We start from the raw sequence: 27,529 nt of genomic DNA, 5'->3' as shown, positions 1-27,529 counted from the left end.
TAAGAAAATGAAAATAGAGATCAAATTATAATTAAGTTAAAAAAATAATAAACGTAAAAAATTAATATGTCGGATAAGAAATCTACCAGTTCATTGGTCTAACTAGTGAATCGGTCGGGTCACACTAGTTTTTATCGGGTCAATTACAATAATTGTCCAATAACCTTATCGGACAGCTCCACCCTCCAGTTCACGGTCTAATCGGTCCTTACTGGCAGAAAAGATCCAAATTTTGAAACTATGATTTCATTTCAAATTAACTATATGATAACCTAATTAAATCATTATATTTAATTATTATTATTATTTATTATTTATTATGTTTTTTAGTTTTAATTAAAGAAATATGTTATATTTATAAATGCTTTGAATATTATTTTTTATAACTCAATGCTTATTTCAATGGTATAAAAATGTTTTAATATTTAAAAAAATAAATTTTTCAAAATTATATTTTAAAATTAAGTTTTCTCTCCCTCAAAATTGAACCTAACTTCAATATGTTTAAAATAATGAAGATTAATAATTAAGTCAATTCTCTTATGCATGTGAATTAGTAAAGTAAGAAATAACACTAAATTTTATTAATCATATGTCTTGTGAAAGTTAATTAATTGTCAGGCCCGATTTTGTGCAGGAGCAAGAAGCTCTCACACGGCCCCAAATTTTATAGGCTCTAAATTTTGGAAAAGTCCAATTTTTTTGCATTAATATTAATAATTATATAAATTGATATAAAAAATTCAATAAATTAAAAAAATATTATAATAAAAATTCAATACAATTAAAAAATAAGATTGATCAAAGTCTAAATAACTATAATTTAATTTGTTTTATTAATACATAATTATATTTTAAACTAGAACAGGGTCTTCTGTCTCATCGGCCTTGTTAATTGTTGACTAATTCTATCTATAATATATATATATATATATATATATATATATATATATATATATATATATATATATATATATATATTAATAATATAAATATATTCTATCATATCCTCTACCGTCTAAGTGAGAGGATGTCATATGCGGAGAGTAACTCTGAAATCTTGAAAGAGAATTAAAGGAAAAAATATTTGCAATTTGACAACGCTGACCTAACCACAAGACACTTTTTCTCAGACAAAGTGATTGTTCATTTCGATATGTTTGGTCTCTTCGTGCTGAATTTAATTACCAAATCAATATATTTCATTGACATTATCATAATACACCAAGTTTTATCTAAATAAATATTTATAATATTTTATTTATTCATGAGATTCTACCCAGACATATCACATTTTTATGTTTCATTTTCTCCTTTATTATTAATTCAAATCAAAATTTTAAAACTTTTATCAAGCGATATAATAGAAAAGTTTATATATTAATTTGTATTTTTTCAAACAAAAAACTTAAATAAAAATTTTTAAATGTATTTTTTCAATGAAAACATGCGAAGTGTCCTTCAATGAATTTTTTTTTTTTTTAAATAAGTAATGATATTAAGACTGCAAAAGGGACTTCAATGAAATTGGTTTGGAGAGTATTGATCAATTCATGAAATTGTGATTTTCATCCAATTTTTTTTTAAAGATTCTATCTTGTAATAAGACAAAGATGGGACCCAAATATTCTAGTAGAAAGTCATTGAATCATGTCACTTAAATGTATTCAGTCAATATCATGTCATGAGAATATCATGTTATGAGCGTTGGTAAAAAAATGTTTGAAAAAAGCATAACCTCTGATAGTTTGTTTTCTTTGATCTCATTCCAATTTTGGTGTATTATATGATTGTAAAGATAACAAATATTGTCTGTTTATCTGCCATGTGCATTATCCTTATACTCCTTATTTCAAACCAAAATATTATTGTTGATAATACTCTTTAACAGTTAATCAATTTCACAATTTTACCTGATAAATATACACCAGCATTACATTCTTGATTCTTGGAACATTGTATTTTCATCTAACATGTTAATCAACTACTCAATACTATATTTACAAATGCAGTATAGTATAGGTTCAGACCGTAGGATAAAACGCGTAAGCCGATATCGCACATAGACCCCAAGGGGATCCACCGCCATTCATTTTCATTCGCATATACCCGTTTTCGCCCCAATTTGTACCCCATGAATTTTTTATAATCCAATACCTTATTCCATCTAAATCCTTCCCATATCCAATAACATTGACCGCATGCCATTGATCACTAATACAAGGCGCATCCAATTGGCACGGACCCTCAAATATTCCTCCAGCATACATATAAAATGCTGGGCTTGTAACAACAAGGACAGAAATAGGTTGAATTGACACAGCATATAAGAGGCTTTGCTCATCAGACGGCACTCTTCCGAATCCACTTATCTTTCCAAAGCGCCGAAGGTTTGCAGACCGGCACGTTCCTTCTCTTGCCATGTAAGGGTACTCATGGTATAAAGCCAATCCACTATTACTTATCACATACTCAAACGCCTTGTCAACATATCCACTTTGACATCCTTTGTTCCTGTTATCGCAGTCCACGAGCTCTTGTTGCGATAGCTTGATCAGCTCTCCTGATGTTATCTTCGAGATTCCTTCAATTGAGGTTACAGCTGAAAAAGCCCAACAACTCCCTGCAAATGATGAGTAAACAACCCGATGATAAAGATTTTGAAGGAAACAATAAAATGCACAACAAATGAGGAATAAACTAAACAGAATATAGTTGCATGTATACCACAAGTACATTGTTGATCCATCACTTCATTCACAGCTCCCTTTTGTCTCCAATCAACACTTAGAGGAATGTCAGTAACATTTCTTGAAGATGGAACTGTATTTAAGCTGAATAATTCATGTGGATTCACCATAGCACAACCCTTTCGATTAGTACAAACCTCTTCTCCATCTATTTAATAAAAAAAAAAAACAAAAAACATCATGCTTTAACAAATTAAAGTAACACGAACCCATTAATAATGACATACACATACTCACCACATGTATCAATGGTTTCAGTATATTTGAGATCAATCGACACATTGATCTTCAATTGAAAATGCATCACTACTCCATCAAAATATTCCAAGTGTCTTGTCACAACAAAGGAACAAATAAAAAGGATCAAGTACCTAACAAACTTAACTTTACTAACTTCCAACATTGTTGACACTTTTTCTGTGTTATTTCAGATGACACTTTTAACTTCACTTATATATAGCCATGTCAAAACTACGGTGTCCTTATAACTTCCCTTATTGTCTCAATGATTTAACTTGAGACAACTTAATTATGGTATTAAATATATAATAAACTCTTTTATAAAAATTATATTTTATACAAGATCCATTATATGATAATGACAACTAGACCTCTTAACTCTTAACAAAAACATTAAAAGAATTATAAATTTTGTATTTAATTTGAATAAAATTTATCATTTAATATCTAAAAATTTCTTTACGATTCAGATCAACTCAAAAAATATACAAATGATATATAGTATAATTTAAAAGATGATATATATCTCTCTTCAAATAAATAAATTTGTCTCTCAAATTTGATATAGACTTAGACTTTTACAATTAATAAAAACTATAATTATATTTAAGAAAATATATGCATCGTAAGAATAAACTATAATTATCTAGTATAAATCTTACGACGCATATATTTTCTTAAATATAATTATAGTTTTTATTAATTGTAAGGTTCGCGGGTTGGGTGAATCGGTTCGCGGGTTGACCCGTATCCATGAACACCCCTATTCCCATCTATCTAATTTTCCATTTTCATTTGCTTTTATCTTGTTTGTTTTACAAATGTATTTTAGACTATGGTCTTATTAATATTTTTATTTGCAAATAGTTTTTCAAACCAGCACAATTCGTCTCTTGTTATGTTTGGAGTCACTTTTCCAACAAGATGTGAAAATATTATGTAGAGAATTCAATCCGACTTGGTGGGAGGGCCGACTAGAACCAAGCAGGTTTAGGGATGCTTTGGAGTTATGACTGTAGTTCTAGCAACTCTGATACTGGCGAATAAAGAGGTGATGATGATAAAGATTGGCGTTGTTATTTTTACTCTTTTTTATACTATTTTGCAGAGATGATGACCCTTATGTAGCCTGTTGAGAAGAAGACTTTGTATGAGAAAATGAGAGAGGATCGAGGTGAGGCGTGGTCCACCACTCTAAAGAGGACCCATCTGGTTTGATAATCTGGGGTTAAAAAAGAGGAAATTGATGGAGGAGGCTTGTATAATCTTGGTCATATTCATTTCCATTGATAAGTTGAGAGAGAATTATAAGACCCCGTCACCTATTCGGGATAAAAAATTAAAAGTTGTTAATGATGATAATATTATTGATTCGGACGTGGGCACCTTCATTAACTTGGAAGATGTGTCATCTCGAAGAATAACTTAATCAGTTCCCCCATTTATTGACAAGTATATGAACAACGATGCACCTTTTTAAAAGCGAATCAAGATTACAGGAGCCTATATGTATTCAGTTCCGAGAAGGTTTCCTTGCACTCCTCAGTTCACTAAAGTTTGTGTTTCTTCTTTAGGGTGGCAAAAAAGTGGAAATCCTTGTCTCTAGAACAAATAAAGAAGCAAGAGAGCATTGCTAAGCATCTTGTCACTTTTCAGACTTCTTTTATTGTGATTGAGCTTCTGATATCAATGATGAACAAACAATTGTCTAAGTTAGCTTCTATCCATCTCTTGGTCAGCATGAACCCAGGAGTTTTCATGCTTGGACATTTAATGAACACTTAGTTGCATTCAAATGCATGTTGTATCTCCTAATTGAGTTTTGGATGTCTTCCAAGTCAATTGAATGGCTTTCCTTATCTCAAATCTTTATGACAAGTTATCTACATAGATATAAAGGTTTAGCCCTATCTAATTTGAGAAGACGATATCCATCAACCATTGATAGGTGGAACCTACATTCTTGAGTTTGAAGGGCATGAATTTGTAATAATAATTACATTTTTTGGACATGAAGAAACTTTTGGCTGAGCCTAGAGGATCCATCTTAATTTGGTTATACCTAGAGTAGGGAACTTAAAACTCAGCATCTTATATCTTGATGACCCGATAACTAATATATCGATGTTTGATAAATGATATGGATCTTTAAGGACCTCCGTATTGAGATATTTGAAGTCTATGTACACTATCCACTTTCTTGACGTCTTTTTCACCAGTATCATATTTTCTAGTCTGGTGGGATATTTGATCTCTCTAATGAACCTTGTCTTCTTTAACTTTTTTACTTCTTCATCAATGGTCGCTCTTTTTTGTTGCCCACCTTACAATTTCTCTTAATTACCAATTTAATTGTGACTTTGATATCAGTCCCAGTGACTTATGACTTTAGCATCAATCCTTAACATGTTTAAGGAATCCTAGGCGATTAACTCTATGTTTTTTTGGATCAAGATGATCAGCTCTTTCTCTTCATCTTCCAGTAGGGAGGTTCCAACTTTTTTGTTTACAAATTGAGTGACCATATCGAAACTTATTTACGATCTTGTATGGGAATTAGTATTTCCTCTATATATTTTTCTATGGGATCTAGGTCGGCGATGTTCATTCCATTGACGCTTGGCTTTGGTGTTTCCCAAGTTGTCATTTCTTCCTTATTTATTCTCAATCTGTGTCGATAACATTTTTGGGTTATTTATTGACCCCTTACAATGTTTATCCTCCCGTTCTCCAACGAGTACTTTATGGTTAGAAAGAGAGTTGATAAGGTGAGCTCTAACAAGTTCAAAGCATGTCACCAAATGATGATGTTGTATGATGAAAGGGAATTGATGATGAGGTATCTTACCTTAATTATCTTGGCATTTTATCAAAGCATATACACAGTCTTGAGGGAAATGAAACCCTTGAGTTGGACATTGTTAGTACTTTTATTGGCTGATTGGCATCTATGTTGGCTAAAACATAATAGCAGTAAAACATAACATTAATGTGAATCTTTCAAGCTTATAAAGAACAAAACAGGTTTAAGCAAGATGTTAGATGGAATGTCATGACATCAACTCATGACATCACGTCTGCAGAACTGGAAGGAAGATTCAGTTTGATTTAAAACAGATACAGAAGATTCTATGAGAATATTATGTAATCCTATGTGGCGCATATTTAAAGGTCAAAGAATCAAGTCAGAATATTGAAGAATCAAATCTGAAGATTGAAGATTCAACGGTTTCTAATTTAGGAGATAAATTAGGAAACTTATGATTAAAGACCTTATTTGTAAAAACAAGGAGTGCTGCGATTTTAAGCCCAAGTCCAACGGGGATCAGGTTATAAATAAAAACCTTTGTAACCTAATTTTGGTGCTAACAGCCAGAGCTAGGAAGATGTAGTCTCTAGGGTTAGCCGTGTATGTGAACCACCTGGTGTATGGGATGGTCACTGATTTGGGCCTCAAAGCCTGCAGGTGAGAGGTTTGTTTTAATCACTCAGATGCTGTGAAGCAATGAGTGAAGTTTTGTTCTTGGAGGAAGCTTGTAAGCAAGTTCAAGTTAACATTGTGTTTATTTATGCTTAAAGTGTTGGGAATTAGGCTGTCGATGCAGTGGCTGAGTTATTGAGTGCTAGACATCATTGCTATGATTGGGAGTGGAATGGAGATATTCCATATCTAGGGAGAACCTAGGTAGAGATTGCATTGGGTAGGGTTTAATTGAGAAGTTGTAAACGGGGGAGTTTAGCTTCAAATTAAGACTATTGATAGTGGATTTCCTTCCTGGCTTTGTTGCCCCCAGACTAGGTTAGTTAGAACCAAACTGGGTTAATAATTCTCTGTGTTATTTATGCTTCTGCATTGTTTATTTGTTTGTTCAGTTTGAATGTCATAACATCGTGCATGACATTAGTGTTTTGCTTAATGACTGTGCTGTCACAGAACCTCTGCAAAGCAGATTTATTTGTGTTAACTGAACAAATATGATCCCATCACTCATGGACTTCTGCATGTAAGAAGTAATCAAAATTTTGGGGATCCTTCTATTCTGCTTGTGCTACATTAATAAAAGATCAGATGTCTTGACACCGGGATTGACATTCGAGTCTGTCATACCAGAATTTTCAATTGGTATCAGAGCAGGCATCTTGTCTGTTTCTGGATGAGATCCATAAGGGATAAATTCTGGTTGTGGTAAAAGTAGAAGAGTGTTTGAACAATGAATGTTCATATTGTATGGTCCCTTGAAGTGGAGGATGGATCTATATGATTAGACCAACCTGACCTAAGAGCTGTGATGCTGGAATGAGGAGTGCTAAGTCCAAGGACTTCATACGGGAGTGAAGAACTTGAATTTAAAAACAAATTCGACTGGTTTCTATGAATAGAGAAGAAGCTCATCAAAACCTTCACGCGGGAGTGAAGATATTGATAAGGTAACCTCTGTTTTTGTGAGTTTGTCAAGTCGGGATTTTAGTTTGGTCTAGTCAGTTGCTTGGTGCAGAAGCAAGCATTGTGCAAGTTTGAGTAGCAATCAATCTGTAGTTGTCATGCTTACTACTAACACTTAAAGTAAGCATTGTGTGAATTCTGTTGATATATGACTATTTTTCGCTGCATAGTCTATGAGAAACCCTAGGGTTATGAAGGTTCAACAGAATGTATGGCGGGTATTGACAGCTATAATTAAAGTGTCAAAGATACTTGAGTATTCTCTCAAGTCCACTCATACTGACATGGTTTATTAGAGCTGATGAATGTCAACTGATCAATGATATTCATAATTATCTGCAAATATGTACCTTGAAATCTTCAAGGTTGAAGTGTTCCTAGAAGGAGGAACAAATGTCCTACTAGACGTTAGAACATTAAGAACTGGTATGCAGCTACCAGCTGAAGAACAGATGTTCTGGTGTTAAACTAATGTAGTGTGAGAACATTGGTTTGGAACCTACTCCTGGTCTGGAAGAGGAGACATCTGGCAAAGTTAATTAGGACACGATTAACATGTGCTCAGTTCCACTAAGAAAAACTCATGAATGTATTCCTTTCTAATCCTTTATGTTGTACTTTTGAAGAGCCTATATCTGTAAGTTTCCTTTGATCAACGAAACCAGATAAGTATTCGTAACCATAGAGCAGTTGTTGGAGCTAAATACTGTGTCTCAATCATAGTGAAATATGGTTAAGAATGTGTACTGCCCTAGTTGTTATCCAGAAAGGGTAGTATGATTTGAAATCAAGGAGGTCAGATGGATCTGACTAATTCAGTGTCATGCTATGACTAAGTCTGTTCCAGAAACCTAGCTGAGGGAATCTCCTCTATAGGTACAGACCATGGCATCCTTCATCTCAAAATCAGAATTAAAGTCTGAAGAAAAAGTTATTGAGATGCTGGCTATTTTATCCCTTGATGTGTCTGGATATTGCTGATTATTGAATTATTCTGCTATTAACCTGAGTGTTGACAATTTGACATTAACATGAAGGATGATGTCACATCTGATGTTACAACATCTCAAGATCTTCAGTTATTTTATTTATTTTCCAAGAACAGAAAGTATAAATGTGAAGAGGTAATCAGACAGAATGACCTAGTGTGAGTAGCAAATTCTAACTGAAAAGCTGGTAAGTACTTTGACGGGAGACTTAGTACTTATTAGGTTTAGAACCTGGATGCCGAGAAGAAGTTCTTCTAACCATAAGTTCTGAATTATCTTCACACATCAAAGAAGAAGGCAAGAGTCTCTGATGTGGGATACTGCTTCTGTTAAATAACTTGATGAGAGCTGGATATTTACAAGATGTCCTAAAGTTGTATATCTCAGGGGGAGTAAAAGAGTATGAAGATCAGCAAAGACAGTGTTTTTCTACTTCTATCCATTTAAAAAGTCTTTCAAAGACTAATCTTGAAGAAAGAAGAACAAAGTCACACAAAAACCTCAGAACATAACTCAAGTCATGTTTATTCTGAAAGACCAGCAAAGAATATTCTTTGGATTATCATCTGACGAAATGAATTGATGGTGTGTATCACTTGTTCTAATCTAAGTGCATGATCCAACCTATGCACAAGTCCACCTGGTGCAGTTTGTTCTCAAATAACATTTCTTGATTAAGACTTTGGGTAAAGTCCAGGTATGTTGTTTGAATTGCTCAGGATTATAAAGTCTTTTCATTTTGTTTGAGTCTTGTTTGAGTCCCTCATGTTCTTCTTTCGAATATGAGAAGTGTCTAGAGTCTAGGTTATGATTGTCTAATTGAGTCAATCATAGGGTTTAAGGGTAGTGTTCAGGAATTGTTAAGTCCGAGGTCATTCTTTACAACTGTTTGGTAAAGAATAAAGAGTCTTGTTTCGAGTCGTGAACACAATTCGTTTCTTTTGTTCCAAGTCCTCTATAGAGAAGTGTTATCTCTATGGATAGTCAGAGTTTGTTTGAGTTCAGATGAACTTGTGTCTTAAGTATCAACATCACAAGGTACATATTTCCTGGTAGAAGGACTGGGAATATATAGAAGTTTGAGAAAGCAACATTATTGTCTAGAGTGGCAGTTTGGACATAATATGGATTAGAATGGGTAGGTTCTGATCTGGATGTAAGTAATGTGTTCTGGCAATACATAATTACTTTCATGATGAAGACTTCACTTAGTGAAGATGACTATGAAGAAAAAAGTTCTATGATCGGATCAACACAGCTAAAGATAAAGGAGAATCTCTTCTGTTCAAGGAATATGTTATTCAATGTGTGAGATTGAAAAACACCTTATCAAGAAGGATTTCAAAGTGTCTTAAGCAGACCATGATCTGATTCAAACATGGTAGGGTTATGCTCAACAAAATTCAAGGAGTGGCAGTTCTGTTTGTTGAGAATGTGGCAACCTCTCTGTGTGTGCATCTAGTATCAAGAGGTCATCTGTTGATCGTTTCTGAAGGAGATAAGTTCTTAGGCAAGGGTCTGTTAAAAAAAGAGATGAAATTTGTGAAGAATACTGGTAGTACAAATGTCAGACACAATGTTATGACATTCTACTTCTGGTGTAAGTATTTAGTGTAAGGAACAAATTTGCTCTAATGAGTGTGTTCAGCAGGATTGTTGAACAGAGGGTGCGGCTCTTGAAGATATGAAGATGAGTCTTATATTTTCCATTCATCATTTCAAACTTATTCCATTGGGGAAGCTCAGACTATCTCAGATAGGGGGAGTAACTTCTTTTGTCAAGAAAAATTTCTTGGTTAAAAATACTTTTACATCATGAAGAAAATGTTATACTTTTGTCAATTATTTGTGAATGGTTCAAGCTAACCATGTGCAACTGGTAACCACTATTCCTTCTCTACACTAATGAGGTAGCTGTGTTCTAACAGTCTCAAGGTGTCTAGAACAACAGAAGTCTTTGTCTATGACTAGTGAGTAAGTATGGAGTCTGTTAATTGGTCCAAATGATGCTCTGTCTTAATCTTTTATGGAATCTTGGGCTATGTGCCTGAAGGAAAAAAAGTGACAATTTCTGACATAATGTCATGACACGTTTAAAGACATTGAATCTTCAAAGTCAAACAAGGAAATCTGAATTGAAGTTTATTTACACATCAGCGGTCGGTGTAAAGTTCATTCAATAACTATGCATGCATTGGTATTTCAAGATAACTCCTATCAGAAAAACAGTCAAAAACTGCTTTGGAATGAGTAATAGCTTTTGGAACTGTTTCCTAATTAACCGTTTGACCATTGAACAAGATCAAAGGCCATCGTTATTTCCTATAATCTCCATTTGCTATATAATAGCATCTCCGTGAATTGCAGAAATCACACTCTCTCAAAATGTCGTTCGTGTGCGTTCTTGTGAGTCGAGTCTGGGTTTGTTATTGTGATGGGTTACTATACCAAAAACATCTCAGAAAAATAAAAACACGGGCTGGGGATGTTGATGGTCTCTACCATGGGTTTTTCTGAAATAACAACAAAGATGTTCCACTATATACAACCTTCAGTATAAGAATCATTTTCGTTGTGATTTGTGATCTGAGGTATGAACACAATTGTGATTTGTGTTCTGAGTTACTAGGACTGGTGGAAAGTTTTCATTCAAGTCCTCTCTCGAGGTCTATGCTAGGAGTCGGTTTCTGGTACAAGACTAAGGAAGGGGTCCTTGATGCCACCATTGGTCCTCCAAGACGCAGGGCTTATCCCATCATCTTCCTCGTGAACATCAGTGTTGCATGAAGATGTTCCACTACATATTATGACATCGTTTCTTTCTTTGTCATATTGTGTCTAAAAAGGGGGAGAAGAATACCATCTTCTGATTTTGCTACTGTAAAAAGTTGTAGCAGACTGACGATGTTATGATGTGGTTCAAGTTCTGAAGAACAGAAGGTAAACCCAATTCTGAGAATGTAAAATTCTGTTCTTCCTTGGTGTCTTGAAAGTTGAAGTAGTTATGTTTTGCTGCACTTTTGATGTTTAAGTTTTAGCCAAAATATGCCAAAGGGGGAGATTGTTAGTGCTTTTATTGGCTGATTGGCATCTATGTTTGCTAAAACATAATAGCAGTAAAACATAATATTAATGTGAATCTTGCAAGCTTATAAAGAACAAAACAAGTTTAAGCAAGATGTTAGATGGAATGTCATGACATTAACTCATGACATCGCGCCTGCAGAACTGGAAGGAAGATTCGGTTTGATTTAAAACAGATACAAAATATTCTATGAGAATATTATGTAATCCTATGTGGCGCATATTTAAAGGTCAAAGAATCAAGTTAGAATATTGAAGAATCAAATCTGAAGATTGAAGATTCAACGGTTTCTAATTTAGGAGATAAAGTAGGAAACTTATGATTAAAGACCTTATTTGTAACAGCAAGGAGTGCTGCGATTTTAAGCCCAAGTCCAACGGGGATCAGGTTATAAATAGAAACCTTTGTAACCTAATTTTGGTGCTAACATCCAGAGCTAGGAAGATGTAGTCTCTAGGGTTAGCCGTGTATGTGAACCATCCGGTGTGTGGGATGGTCACTGATTTGTGCCTCAAAGCCTGTAGGTGAGAGATTTGTTTTAATCACTCAGAAGATGTGAAGCAATGAGTGAAGTTTTGTTCTTGGAGGAAGCTTGTAAGCAACTTCAGGTTAACGTTGTGTTTATTTTTGCTTAAAGTGTTAGGAATTAGGTTGTCCATGCAGTGGCTGAGTTGTTGACTACTAGACATCATTGCTATGATTGGGAGTGGAATGGAGATATTCCATATCTATGGAGAACCTAGGTAGAGATTGCATTGTGTAGGGTTTAAGTGAGAAGTTGTAAACGGGGGAGTTTAGCTTCAAATTAAGACTACTGATAGTGGATTTCCTTCCTGGCTTGGTTGCCCTCAGAGTAGGTTAGTTAGAACCGAACTGGGTGAACAATTCTCTGTGTTGTTTATGTTTCTGCATTGTTTATTTGTTTGTTCAGTTTGAATGTCATAACATCGTGCATGACATTAGTGTTCTGCTTAATGACTGTGCTGTCACAGAACCTCTGCAAAGCAGATTTATTTGTGTTAACTGAGCTAATATGATCCCAACACTCATGGACTTCTGCATGTAAGAAGTAATCAAAATTTGGGGATCCTTCTATTTGGCTTGTGCTACATTAATAAAAGATCAGATGTCTTGACATCGGGATTGACATCCGAGTGTGTCTTACCAGAATTTTCAGACATGTTCGTCATAAAAATTGACTAGGGAGCCTCTGAATGGTTTCATATCATCTTGATCCAATCAGAGTCTTTCGAACGCGTCCTAATACCAGACATTGGTCAAGCTTCCAAGTTTATTAGGTTGCGCTTCACATCAAGCGTTGAAATTTGTATCTTTATGGCTTTGGGGAAAAACTCCTTCTGCATCTTTCTGAGAGAAGGTGGTTTAGCGCTCGAAAGCTGATTTTGGTTTTGGAGGTGAATTCACCACATGCATCACTTGGTAGGTGTATCTCTTCCAAAAGGATTTTGATTAGAAAACCATTCACCGATGGTGTTGAGTGTGTATCAAATTGTATCTTTAGCATTGTATTTTTCAAATCATAAAGCTACCATGGTGAATTGTGATAACGTCTGTTATACCCCAAAATTTGCCCGCATCTTTTTTCAAGAAAACTCCAATCTGGAAATTAAGAGTCTCATATAATCATGGATTTTTATTTCAACAAATATCCTGACATATGAAATACTTAGTTTTTAGAATTTTTCTTATACAGTAATTTGGCTTGCAGTTGAATTTATTCTTACGCAAACGCCAAATACTGTTTATTACTTCACACATGCTATTTATTTATTTACAGATAAATAGTACTGACACAATTGGTACAGAGTTAAATCTTTTTGCAGGCGCAGAATCAGGAAACTTAGACTGTACTGGTAATAAGTAGATTATTATTATCTTTAGTTTCCCACTAATTTTTGTACTATATTCCATTATTTTCAAAAATCTTTTCAAATCTCTTTTTCAAAAATCAAATCTCTCTTTTTCCCAACACTATCTCCACTTTCTTTCAAATCTTACTTCCACTCAAATTTTCCTTTTGTACGGAATCACATCATTCCCCAACGTCTCTATCCTTCTTTCCACTCTATAAATACCTCTCATTTTTTTCATAAAAATCTCCCATCAAATTCTAATTCATCTCTCAAATTTCTACTTCATAATCCATCCTTTCTTCTTTCCCGACAAAATGGCGAAGCGGTGGGAAACGTGTTTTCTTATGGTCATCACCATTGCTACGGTGATCATGTCTTTCTTCTGTCTACATAGCCCGGAACACTGTGGACCTGGGATGCTTATGCTCCCAATCATCTACATGTTACTATTTGTAGCATGGGTTATCAATCGTCATTCTTAAAATTTGCCGTATTTCTTATTTCTTAAATGTACCGTTTATTCGTCGTACTGTTCAATATAGTATGTAATATTTGTACTGTCAGTATTAAATGTTGCACTATTTGTCATAATATTGCTTAATTACTTAGATAATATTTTATGTGTTTTCTGCCAGTCAAATATTCATTTTTCTGTGCATTAAATGATTTTCAGGGTTATTATCGGTAATTTTGCCCGCATACAATAAATATTAGTTATTTATTATGTCTGTTTTTTTTAACAAGTCATGTAAATAAACTTTCATTTTTCACATAAAACAAAAACAAAAAAAGAAAATTAACTTTGACTGTTGATTTTTCATTCTAACTGCTACGTCAATACCTGAACAGTCAGTTGACAGCCAAACTGCTGGCAGTACAATTCTCAGTGTTTTGTACCATCAATCAAATCAATTTTTCACAATTCAAAATTCCAAGATTTTTGTTCTAGAAGTCTTCTGAATATCACGCGATTAGCAGAGACTCAACACTGCACAAAAATCAGGTACGCTTAACTGTCTCCTACACAAACAGTCCCTGACTAGGGTTTTCTTGTTTTTACAGGAGAAACAAGCTTTTGAGACCTCAAATGGATTTCATGCACATCCATATATCTCAAAGTACCATCATACAAATTTTCAAACTTCAATTCACTCAGACGCCCCGTCAGCAGCTCAAACAGTCAACAGACGACCCGTTTGACCAAAAAAGTCAACAGACAGTCAAAAATGAAATTTTTTGTCAAAGTCCATATTTTGTCAAAGGATTCATCATTTGATCATTGGATGATCATAATTCATCAAGGAAAGATCAAAAATCAACAAAACCCTAAGATTCAAAATTAGGATTTTTGCCTGAAAACTCAACTCAACTTTGACTGGTCATAACTCTCTCATCCTTCATCCAAAAAATTCAAACCAAATCTCATTTTGAAGGAAATTCAATTATCTTTCAAATGCAATTGATCCCATGGTCATTGCATTCACCATTTGAAAAATATGACCAAAGACATTACAGGTCATTTTCAAAGTCAACAAAAAGACACTTTTTTCAAAAGGACACAAAAGGAGCATCAAAAATCATTTTGACATGAGACCAAAGACATTGGTTAGAGGACTCTTTGAGGTTTCCAAAAAGCGCAAGAACTCCTTCATATGACAAAAATTGAGGGATTTACACCCTGTTGAAGTTGGCTAAATTTTGGGAAAATGCATGAAACCAACATTGCTCAAAAATGCATTTTTTCCAAATGGGGCCAAGTTTTCATGGTTCAAACATCATTTCCATAATATTATGGGCCTCCCACGACCAAGACAAGGCCCACACTTTTTTTTATCCATTTTTTGCTTAATTTTATCTTATTTTAAGATTAAATTAAAAGGAAAATGAATGGATAATGGGTAGCTTACAATCCAAGCATGACTCACCCAAGGAATCTCTGATTTTCTGCAGAGAATTGAAGAGCAAGGCAAGAGCATTGAAGAGAAGAAGACTTGGTCAATAATTCAAAGGTTTTTAATATAAAAAAATCAAGAATTCCACAAAGGCAACTAGATGCTTCTTGGCTTCAATTCTAAGCACAACATAGTCTATATAAAGGCTATAACACTTCACAATCAAAGAGACAGAAATCAGAACCTAAGCATAGTGTGTAACATACTTGTAATCACTTGTTTTCTTTCAAGGAAATTTAAAATTCGAATTTTAATTTCCAGCTTGTTTCAATTCAAACTAAACACTTAAACATCATCCTCAAGTATCACTGAACATATCTCAATCATTTCCAAGTCCTGAAACCTCATAAATCGAGCTACCTAGGCCACGGTTTGTTAAAACTAAAACTAACTTATATCTCATAATCCATGCATGTTTAGCAAGATGTAGACATATATTTGTGTTTGGTTTGAGGTTCTAATCGTTTCTGGAAACTTAATTGAAGTTTGGACGCCTATACGAAGGATCACCATTTTAGGGTTCGAACCTTTAAATTTGGGGTTTTATGATCCATGCAAAATTACAAGTTCTAAATAGCACCATTAAACTCGCGTGAACAATACGAACTTAACCATGGCATCGCGCCAAATTTATACTCATGTTTGCTTGCATTCGCTATTATCACCAGGTGTAAAAGATTGGAGTTTTTACACCACCTGCAAATGAACGGTGTAAAAGCCCATCTGAAGGTTGAAGATGATGCGTGGCGTCCTCTGATTCGCTGGGAGGCGCGCGCGTGATTTTTTAAACTGACCTTGGATTCAGTGTTTTGCAGGTGTTCCACGTGCTATGGTCCCTCATGCTTTCCACCATCTGATCCATCCATCTCCTAATCCAACGCGCCAGATCATGAAGCTACATCATGTTCCCTCACATGCATACCACATCTGATTAGTATCCTTTTATTTTCTATTTTTATTTTAATTTCTTTGTTAAATTAATTAAAAATAGTTTCAAAAATCCAAAAAATACACAAAAAATATTTTTAGACTTTTAAAATAATATATTATTTTCTGAAATAAAAATATTTTATTTTTCTTCAAAATTTCAATATTTTGCATAATTAATTAGTATATATTTATATATTTGCTTTTTAATTATTCTAACCAATCAAAAATCATAAAAAAATTGTTCTTTATATAAAATATTGTTTATATATTATAAACTAATTTTGTACATATTTTGAATAATTTTCTCTTTAAGTTTTAATTATTTGTATAATTATTTGTATAATTATGTATTAATTAGCTTAATCAATTTCAAATCAAATTTCAAAAATTCCAAAAAAATTAGTTTTGTTTTAAAATTAATTGACAAATATTTTGTACATATTTTAAACTTAATTTCTAGGTTTAAATATATTTTCATCATTTTTTCTTCATTTTAATTTAATTAATCATGCATTAATTATAATTAAAATCAATCATAAAAAATCCAAAAATATGCCTTTTATTTTTCCTGCAATTTAAAATTCCTAGATAAATGTATAGGATGTCAAATTCATGTAAATAGGCTAGTTTACATTTCCTGCACAATCGATGTAATAGCGTAGATTTACTTTCCGCACTTTACATTTCCGCATTTTAATTTCCAGCAAATATAAACTGCGTGTATGTCAAAGATAAAATTGAACCGTTAGATCACTAACTTCAAAGATAAAATATCTGAATTCAAACACAAATCACACTTGCACCTCTTAAGGTAATCCCTTCTCATTCTTTTCAAAATCAAAGTCAAAATTCTACTGTTTCGAGTACAAAATCAAACCTTTTGTTTGTATCCGGTGAAAGGATAGATTTTTAAAGGAAATAAGGATAAAGACCTTACAACTCAGGGTAGACCTCCTAGTTTGCTTGCTCAAATCAAAACAAACAAAATTCTCATACACTGTTGTTTTTCAAAACAAAACTTTCCAAAAAGACAATATTTTGTATACATCCAAACACGGATCATTACAAAGTTAACGTTCTTTTCAAAACATCTTTCGAAAAATAAACAAGCATTTTTGTATACATCCGCACAAGGATCATTACAAATTCAATTTACAAAGGTATTTGAAACCACATATGAGCATTCTAAAGCAATTGAAAAGTAATCGAAAAACAAGTGAGCTAAGCAAACTTAAGAGCCCATGGATAACCATGGATACAAAGGGTGCTAACACCTTCCCTTTGTATAACCTACCCCCTTACCCAGAATTTCTTAAAGGTCTTTTTTCTGTTTCTTTTATAAACCTTTCCTTAATTGGATAAAATAAAAGGTCGGTGGCGACTCTGTGAATTTTCAAAAAAAATGCGAAAGCATAAGCGATAAAAAAGAGTCAGTTCACGTATCTCTCACGCTCAGAGGTATGGCCCGAAAAAAACGGAGGTCCACAACGTCAATAAAAGATATTCATTCGATAATTCAATTTAGCATTAACATTTCAAACATATCGAGATAAGCATTCACATTGTCTAGAAAAAGTGACTCGTGATTAGGTCAACATCATCAAATTGCAGATATCTTCACCAAAGATATTCTTTTAATTCTCTTTCACGATTTTAGGGTCGGTCTCCACATATGATATTCTCTCGCTTAGATTGCACGAGCGTGATAGAGTAAATTTGTATTATTATTATTATTATTATTATTATTATTATTATTATTATTATTGTTATTAATGTAAATATTAACAAGGTTTGTGTATATTTATTAGATAGAATTAATCAACAACTAATTACATTATTAACATTCAATAGACATAATTAATAAAATTTAGCGTTGTTCCTAAGTTTACTAATTCAATGTGCATAAGTTAATCCATACGTTTTAAAAATCGGATCGGACATCAAAATGGTGAGGGTATCACCTATTAAGATGTTACCTCCAAGGATCATAGAACCCGAATACTATTCTAGGACAGGTTTTAACCAACTCAACTTCAGTGGGGAGGGTATCACCTATCAGCTTCATGCAAGCCTTTAAACCTAAGGCTATTGTTTGATTTGTTTTTGTGTGCCACATGTTTGCATCATAAGCATATCATTTTCTCACAAAACACTTCAAGGATCAAAGAGTTTACCTTTGTTTTTGCAGGTAATGGCTCCCGCCACTCGAGATTACATCCGAATCAACATCTCAATGGTACCATCTGAACTAAAAGACTTAGTGTCAGAATTCCCCAGGAATGTTCAATTCACCGAAAGGCATGGTCACCTACTCCATTTGGTTACCTCAAAATTTGAAGAAGACATGATACGGGTCCTGTTCCAGTTCTTTGACCCTGAACATCATTGCTTTACCTTTCCTGATTACCAGTTGGTACCTACTTTGGAAGAATTCTCTGAACTAATGGGATTTCCTGTTCAAAATCAATTGCCTTTCACTGGTTTAGAAAGGATTCCAAAACCTGAAGTCATTGCTGCTGCTTTACATCTGCGAAAATCAGAAATCGAGTCCAAATGGGAAACAAAGAGTGGAGTTAAGGGTTTGCTTGCCAAGTTCTTATTGGAAAAAGCTCGACTACTGCTAGAAAACAAAAGTTATCCAGCTTTTGAGGAAGTTATGGCACTTTTGATCTATGGGTTGGTTTTATTCCCTAATCCCGACCAGTTCATAAGTGTACACATCATCAACCTTTTCCTAATCCGTAACCCGGTACCAACATTGCTGGGAGACATTCTACATTCTCTACACACTCGTACCATGAAGAAACGAGGAACTCTCATGTGCTGTATACCACTACTGGCTAGGTGGTTTACATTTCATCTTCCCCGATCAGTGTTGAGAAATGAACAAAGAATGCAATGGTCTCGCAGGATTATGTCTTTGTCTCATTCAGATATCCGGTGGAACAACTTCTTTCAAAGAGACATTACTATCATTGATCATTGTGGAGAGTACCCTAATGTGCCACTCCTTGGCATCAAAGGAGGCATCACTTACAATCCCTCTTTAGCTCTACGCCAATTCGGATATGCAAGGAGCAACGGTCCTCATGACATGATTATCCGTGGCATTGTGTTTGATTACGAGAATGATTCTCATAGACACCGACGAAGGTTCATACATGCATGGGACAGTGTCTATAGAATAGAAAGCAAAACTTTGGGGCAATGGAATTCTATCCCTATGGAACCTTACCTCAGATGGGTCCGCACTCATGCTCAGAAACTCATTATGCCATATCCCGCTATTCTACCAGTGACTATTGAACCAGAGGTCGAAGGATACGAACCTCAAGTTATTCTGCACCCGGATATGCCAACTGACCTAGAAGAGTTGCAAAAATCTTGGGTTCAACTCAAAGAGGAAAGAGACACCTTCAAAGCACACTGTCAGGACTATGAGAGAAGGATATTGGAGCTCACCGGACAGCTTCAAGAAGAACGGCAGATCAACACATTCCTGGGGGCAAAGAGAAAGCGTCCAAGGGAGACCTGAAGGATCATTTATTTTATTTCTGTCTTGTAAGCCCAAATGAGGCAAAGAAAAAAAAGAATAAATTGATTAACTAACGTTTGTTTCTTCTTTAACAAATCTAAACTCTAAGATCCTTGAAAACATTGCACGCACATTTCATTTCATGCATTGCATACATTGCATTCATATACATTGCATATACATTTCATACATTTGCATATACATTGCATCCAGTCATACACATTGCGTAACAGGTTCTCATGACGGATTTCTCATCTCCTCGCTGTTTATTTCAGTCAGAAGAGATGGAATCTGAGACAAGCATCAAGAATCTCGAAGCACAGAATGCCCAAGTTCAAGTGGCAATTCTGGAACTGGCAAAGGGGCAACAAGAACTGAAAGCCCTGATAATCAAGAAGAAAAAGAAGCCCAAAGGATCTGTAGGCTTGAGTCACCTGAAAAGGAAGATCAAAATCCCAGTCAAAAAGTTCAAAAAGCCACCGATCCCTGAAACAGTCGGTGATGATGAACAAGAAGACAATCAAAGCAACCAGGGTTCTGCTAAACCCTCTCTCTCTCTTCAAATGAAGAAGATGATCATTCTGGGGACGAACCGGATGATGACAAATACCAACAGCTGGAAGACCGTATGAAAGCTATGGAGATACAAAAAGTACCTGGCTTAGATTTCAATGATCTGGGGCTCATCTCGGATGTTGTTATCCCTCCAAAATTCAAAGTTCCTGTCTTTGCAAAATATGATGGAGTTTCTTGCCCGAAACTACATCTGAGATCCTATGTGAGGAAGATACAACCTCATACAACAGATAACAAATTGTGGATTCACTTCTTCCAAGAAAGTCTGTCGGGTACACAACTCGAGTGGTACTACCAGCTGGAAAATACTAAGGTTCATACTTGGGAAGAATTAGCTGCTGCTTTTTACAAACAGTACCAATACAATGCTGATCTTGCGCCAACCCGTACTCAACTAAGGGGCATGTCTATGGGACCAAAAGAAAGTTTCAAAGGATATGCACAAAAGTGGAGAGATATGGCTGGAAGGGTTCAACCACCCTTATCTGATCGCGAACTAGTCGACATGTTCATGGGCACTTTAACTGGCCCTTTCTATAGCCATTTGCTGGGAAGCTCATCATCAGGTTTCACTGACCTGATACTGACCGGAGAACGTGTCGAAAGTGGCATTCAAAATGGAAAAATTCAAATAGGTTCCTCCTCTGGTACTACAAAAAGGCCCATCAGCGGGAGAAATGAGGTCAATGCAACACAAATTCAGAAAAGTCGCAAAAGTGAGCAGCATCAATCTGTAGGGGCAGTTCTGATCTCCACATCTGCACCTCAAAAAGATCAACAGCCAAAATATACGCATCGACCAGATGCACCAAGAAGAAATTTCACCAGAATCAACATGCCAATCTCTCAGGCATTGCAGCACTTGCTAAAAGCAGATCTGATCACATTAAAAGGTCCTCCAAAGAATGTCAACACTTCCTCTCCGAATTATCGCCCTGATGCAACATGTGCCTATCACTCAAACTGTCCAGGACATGACGCAGATCACTGCTGGGCCTTGAAAAATAAAATACAAGATATGATAGATGCTGGGGAAATTGAGTTCGATCCTCCAGAAACTCCAAATGTCATCACTGCACCTATGCCAAAGCATGACAAAACTGTCAACGCTATCCTGGACACTGTTTACATCTATGATGTGAACGAATTATCAACTCCACTCTGCGAAGTCAAAGGAAAGCTAATCCGAGCTGGTTACTTTCCAGGGTGTGACCCCGACTGCTTTTACTGCTCCTGCCTGCCCAATGGTTGTGAAAATCTGAGGATGGGAATTCAAAAATGGATGGATCGCCGTATCATTATGTTTGAGAGGCTCCCTTCTATGGACGTGCTGTGCGAAGTCTTTGCAAACGGGATGAGAATAGAGGATGCCTCAGTGATCTCCAGCTTACCATTCAAAATCTCTGCCAAGGCTCCATTCAAAATTTCTGCTACACTCAAAGTGGCATCAGTAGTCATTGCTAGTCCAACTCCATTTCCATACTCCTCAGACAAAGCTGTCCCATGGGGATACGACACTAATGTTTATGTTCATGGAGTTAAGCAGGGTACCTCGACTGAAGAGACCGCAAAGTTAACTACTCCAACTGTGGGTAATATTGTGGGTACCAGCAAGATCACGAGAAGTGGAAGAATCTTTTCACCAGAAATTTCTCCAAATGTTGCTGCTGGTCCAGTCCGAGTCCCAGTTCCTAATCAAGATAACACCGCTCGAGGCAAAGAGCCACAAGTTGAACAAGTTCAAACCCCGGTGGAGATCACTGCTGAGGATCCATCAAAGCAAGAAATGGAGGAAATATTGAAAATCATCTGCAAGAGTGATTACAATATTGTTGAGCAACTAGGGCACACCGCTTCAAAAATCTCAATGCTATCTCTGCTAAAATATTCAGAAGCTCATGCCAAAGCTCTGATGAAGTTCCTTAAAGCTGCGCATGTGCCTCAAGAGATCTCAGTCGACCAATTTGAGAATTGTGTTGCCAATCTAACCGTGAACAATGGTCTCGGTTTCTCTGATGTGGATCTAACCCCTGCTGGAAAAAATCACAACAAAGCCCTACATATCTCCATTGAATGTAATGGCACCACTCTATCTCATGTGCTAGTAGATAACGGTTCTTCTTTGAACGTGTTACCGAAAACAGTACTAGAAAAGCTTGACTTCGAAGGAATTGTGTTACAACCAAGTGATGTTGTGGTAAGAGCCTTTGACGGGTCAACAAGAACGGTATACGGAAAAGTGAATCTCCCAATCAGAGTGGGTTCTCAAATCTTTGATTCTATCTTTTACGTAATGGAAATTCACCCAGCCTACTCCTGTTTACTTGGACGCCCTTGGATACATGGGGCAAACGCTGTAACTTCTACCCTGCATCAGAAGTTAAAATATCCAGTAAAAGGAAAGATTGTCACAGTCTATGGCGAAGAGGAATATGTGGTTAGTCACCTAAGCAATTCCAAATATGTTGAGTTGGAGGACGAATTCATCGAAACTCCATGCCAATCATTTGAGGTGGTCTCCCCAGATGTCTCTACCACCAAGCATATTCCTGCTACTCCAACTACAACTATGGCTTCTCTCAAAGATGCCAAAGCCATGATTGAACAGGGTGATTGCACAGTATGGGGACAACTTCCCGATATACCCTACAAGTCTGACAAGCTAGGCCTGGGCTATGATAGTGAAGATCAAAAGAATGATCAAGGTCCTCGTTCTGGAGGATTAATGTCACACTTCGTCAGCCAAGAAGTAAACGCTATTGAAGATGAAGGAGTGTTCTTGAACCATATCATTCAGCCATATCCAGATGAGATTCCACCCATTTCCATGGGAATGTGGGATGCTGTGGGAGAACCAAATGGCGGGTATAATTATCAGTATACCACACCTCAGAATTCTTATATTGCTATGGAAGACATTACCCCGACTGGATGGGGTGATCAAATTGGAAATGACGAAAGTTTCACAAGTCCCGTCACTGAGCAATATCAAAATCCACCCAAAGAAGTATGGGACACGCTAGGAGAACCCAGCGGCAAATATGACTATATGGTGAAATACTCCGCTCCTCCGAGCTCACAAATTGCTATGGAGGACATTGTCCCAACTGGATGGGATGAACAGTACGATGACAATTTCGCTCTTGAAAAAGCCAGGGAAATACCAAATAACGAGGGTTGCTTTCTGTCAGCATACACTCCTCATCAGGATGCACAAGTCTCTATTCAAAACATCATCCCGACTGCATGGGACGGCCTTATCGAGCATCTCGCTCAGCCAACAGAGATATCTCAGCCTGGGCTCTCGTATCCAGCAGAGTATATCCCTTATCCCGAAGGATCACCGGCTCATTTTCCCACTAATGAAATCAATGCTGTGGAAGATGAAGAAGACAACTGCAACTGGAACAGCTGGATACTCCCTGCTCACAACAGTGGATTGAACAACTGGAAAGCTGAGGATGTGATCTCCTTTGACCAGGAGTAAATGCCATTTCCTGTTTTCTTTGTGTATATTGTGCAAAGATAAAAATGGTTCCTGAACAATCGAACCATGAGCTTGAAAGCCGTGTGCCTTAGCACACTGGTCCTTCTATAAGGGCTTATCATATCATGATCATGTGCATTCAATAAAATCATGGGACGCTTGCATATTTAAATTTTGTGATCCTTTTTCTTTCTTTCTTCGCTTTCAAATAGCTATGTTTTTCTTCACACACACTCACATAACTAACATGCAGATTCACATACACTCTGGATCCAGTCAACAACGATTCTGCTATTGCCCGTCATGACTTTGAAAGTCCGATCTACCAAACTGAGGACGAAAGTGAGGAAGATTGTGAAGTGCCAAGAGAACTTGCAAGGCTGCTAGAACAAGAAGACAAGGCCATACAGCCTCACGAGGAGCCAATTGAGGTCATCAACTTGGGCAGCAACGAAGAAAAGAAAGAAGTCAAAATAGGGGCTGATTTAGAACACAGCATCAAGCAAAGACTGATTCAAATGCTGCGAGACTACGTCGAGATATTCGCCTGGTCCTATGAAGATATGCCAGGCCTTGACACGGACATTGTAGTTCATCGCCTGCCAATCAAAGAAGGTAGCACTCCAGTCAAACAGAAACTACGAAGGAGTAGGCCTGATATGTCAAAAAAGATCAAAGACGAGGTTGAAAAACAGTTCAATGCCGGATTCCTAAAAGTTGTAAGTTATCCTCCTTGGATAGCTAACATCGTGCCTGTACCTAAAAAAGACGGGAAAGTCAGAATGTGCGTGGACTACAGAGATCTGAACCGGGCAAGCCCCAAAGATGATTTCCCTTTACCACACATCGATGTACTGGTTGACAATACCGCACAATGCAAGGTATTCTCCTTTATGGACGGATTCTCAGGGTACAATCAAATCAAGATGGCACCCGAAGACATGGAAAAAACAACCTTCACAACACCCTGGGGAACCTTTTGTTACAAAGTAATGCCCTTTGGTCTGAAAAACGCAGGAGCAACCTATCAACGTGCAATGGTAGCGCTATTTCATGATATGATTCATCAAGAAATAGAGGTGTATGTCGATGACATGATTGCAAAATCCAACACCGAGGAAGAACATCTGGGTCATTTACACAAGTTGTTTGACAGACTCAAGAAATACAAGTTGCGACTGAACCCAAATAAGTGTACCTTTGGAGTAAGATCCGGCAAACTCTTAGGTTTCATCGTCAGCAGCAAAGGTATTGAGGTTGATCCCGCCAAGGTTAAAGCCATTCAAGAAATGCCTATACCTCGTACCGAGAAACAAGTCAGAGGATTCTTGGGACGTCTAAATTACATCGCCCGATTTATTGCCCACATGACTACTACTTGTGTGCCGATCTTCAAACTGTTGAAGAAAGATCAAGTGGAAAGGTGGAATGACAAATGCCAGTTAGCCTTTGACAAAATCAAAGAATATCTCCAAAAACCTCCAATCTTGTTGCCACCTGTGGAAGGCAGACCTCTGATAATGTACCTAACTGTGTTAGAAGACTCAATGGGGTGTGTACTAGGACAACATGACGAATCCGGCCGAAAGGAGCACGCAATCTACTATCTTAGCAAAAAGTTTGCCGATTGTGAAACAAGATACTCACTACTCGAAAAAACTTGTTGTGCCTTAGCTTGGGCGGCTCGCCGACTAAGACAGTACATGCTAAATCACACCACTTTCCTAATCTCCAAGATGGATCCCATCAAATACGTGTTCGAAAAACCTGCTCTCTCTGGAAGAATAGCGAGATGGCAAATGATCTTAACAGAATATGACATTCAATACACTTCACAAAAAGCAATCAAAGGAAGTGTGGTAGCTGATCATCTGGCTCATCAAGCAGTAGATGATTATCAAGCATTGAACTTTGACTTCCCAGACGAAGACATTATGCTAGTCAATGACTACAAACAACCAGGACCAGAAGAAGGACCCGAGCCAGGATCCCGGTGGACTATGGTTTTTGACGGAGCTTCTAATGCACTTGGCAATGGCATCGGAGCTGTGATCATTTCCCCCGCAGGAGGTTATACACCATTCACTGCCAGATTATGCTTCAATTGCACTAACAATATAGCCGAATACGAAGCATGTATTCTGGGTCTTAAAGCTGCAATCGATCTAAGAATCAAATTCCTGGAAGTCTACGGAGACTCGGCCTTGGTAATCTACCAAGTCAAAGGGGAATGGGACACGAAGCACCCGAATCTAATTCCTTACAAAGAATATGTGCTGAGTTTGATTCCTTACTTCGAAGAAATCACTTTCGAACACATCCCACGCGAGGAAAATCAACTAGCTGATGCTTTAGCTACCATGTCATCCATGTTCAAAGTCAGGTGGGACAACGAGGCGCCTATGATCACCATTTACAGGCAAGATGAACCATCCTATTGCAATGAGATCAATACCGAGGGAACAAAAGAAAAACCATGGTTCCATGAAGTAAAAAGATATCTCGAAGCTCAGGAGTACCCTGAAGGGGCATCCATTAACGACAGAAAGTTTCTAAGGAGATTTGCTGCCAAATTCTTTCTAAGCAATGGAACCTTATACAAACGCAACCATGACTCGACTTTACTTCGCTGTGTAAACAAGGAGGAAGCAGAACAGATCATGGAAGAAATACACAATGGTGCCTTCGGTACTCATTCCAGTGGACATACAATGGCTAAAAAGATCCTGAGAGCAGGTTATTACTGGTCTACCATGGAAACAGACTGCCATCATCACTCCCGAACATGTCACAAATGCCAGATATACGCTGACAAAGTACATGTACCTCCAGTTCCATTAAGCGTCCTGACGGCTCCTTGGCCTTTTGCAATGTGGGGTATTGATATGATTGGAGAAATCAAACCTACTGCCTCCAACGGACATCGCTTTATCCTGGTCGCTATTGACTACTTCACAAAGTGGGTAGAAGCAGCTTCATTTGCTTCTGTTACCAAGAATGTGGTGGCCCGGTTCATCAAATACAATCTCATTTGTCGGTACGGCATCCCTGAACGGATTATCACGGACAATGGCACAAATCTAAACAACAGAATGATTACTGAACTTTGCACACAGTTCAAGATCAAACATCATAATTCTTCTCCATATCGACCAAAGATGAACGGCGCGGTGGAAGCTGCCAACAAGAACATCAAGAAAATCATACAAAAAATGACAGTAACCTACAAAGACTGGCATGAGATGTTACCTTTTGCTCTTCATGGTTATCGCACATCTGCGCGTACTTCAACAGGGGCAACTCCATTCTCCTTAGTCTATGGTATGGAGGCAGTTCTTCCAATTGAAATTCAGATTCCTTCCCTAAGGATTATGAAAGAAGCCAATCTAGACGAAGACGATTGGATTCAAACATGGTTGGACCAGATAAACTTGATTGATGAGAAAAGGCTCGCAGCTATTTGTCATGGTCAGCTATACCAAAAGCGTATGATCAAAGCCTTCAACAAAAAAGTCAAAAGTCAAGCATACCAAACTGGTGGCTTGGTTGTCAAACGCATCATCTTACCACAAGGTGATCCCAGAGGCAAATGGACTCCCACCTACGAGGGACCATTCATAATCAAGAAAATATTCTCCGGCGGAGCCATGTTGCTTACCACCATGGA

At 36.7% G+C, this 27,529-nt stretch overlaps 1 protein-coding gene across 1 annotated transcript; it reads right to left on the bottom strand.

Annotated features, from left to right (window-relative positions):
- Positions 1-2,024: 2,024 nt before the first annotated feature.
- On the bottom strand, positions 2,025-3,054 carry LOC131596889 (ervatamin-B-like). Its single transcript, XM_058869624.1, has 3 exons — positions 2,988-3,054; positions 2,737-2,898; positions 2,025-2,623 (listed from the first exon to the last, which is right to left on the bottom strand). The coding sequence occupies exons 1-3, from the start codon at positions 3,052-3,054 to the stop codon at positions 2,025-2,027; spliced, it is 828 nt and encodes a 275-aa protein (XP_058725607.1).
- Between the last annotated feature and the right edge of the window lie 24,475 nt (positions 3,055-27,529).

This window comes from Vicia villosa, linkage group LG4 (assembly GCF_029867415.1).
Source record: "Vicia villosa cultivar HV-30 ecotype Madison, WI linkage group LG4, Vvil1.0, whole genome shotgun sequence".
NCBI classification, from domain to species: Eukaryota; Viridiplantae; Streptophyta; class Magnoliopsida; order Fabales; family Fabaceae; genus Vicia; species Vicia villosa.
Note: the sequence above shows the minus strand (reverse complement) of the source record. Positions and strands in the feature narration are given on the sequence as shown.

What these genes read in the sequence shown, in the direction of transcription:
- LOC131596889 (XM_058869624.1), bottom strand. Translation starts at nt 3,054, where the DNA reads ATGCATTTTCAATTGAAGATCAATGTGTCGATTGATCTCAAATATACT. An exon ending in TGAAACCATTGATACATGTG is followed by an intron (nt 2,899 to 2,987) that starts GTGAGTATGTGT and finishes TTTATTAAATAG; the next exon opens with ATGGAGAAGAGGTTTGTACT. An exon ending in TGAAGTGATGGATCAACAAT is followed by an intron (nt 2,624 to 2,736) that starts GTACTTGTGGTA and finishes CATCATTTGCAG; the next exon opens with GGAGTTGTTGGGCTTTTTCA.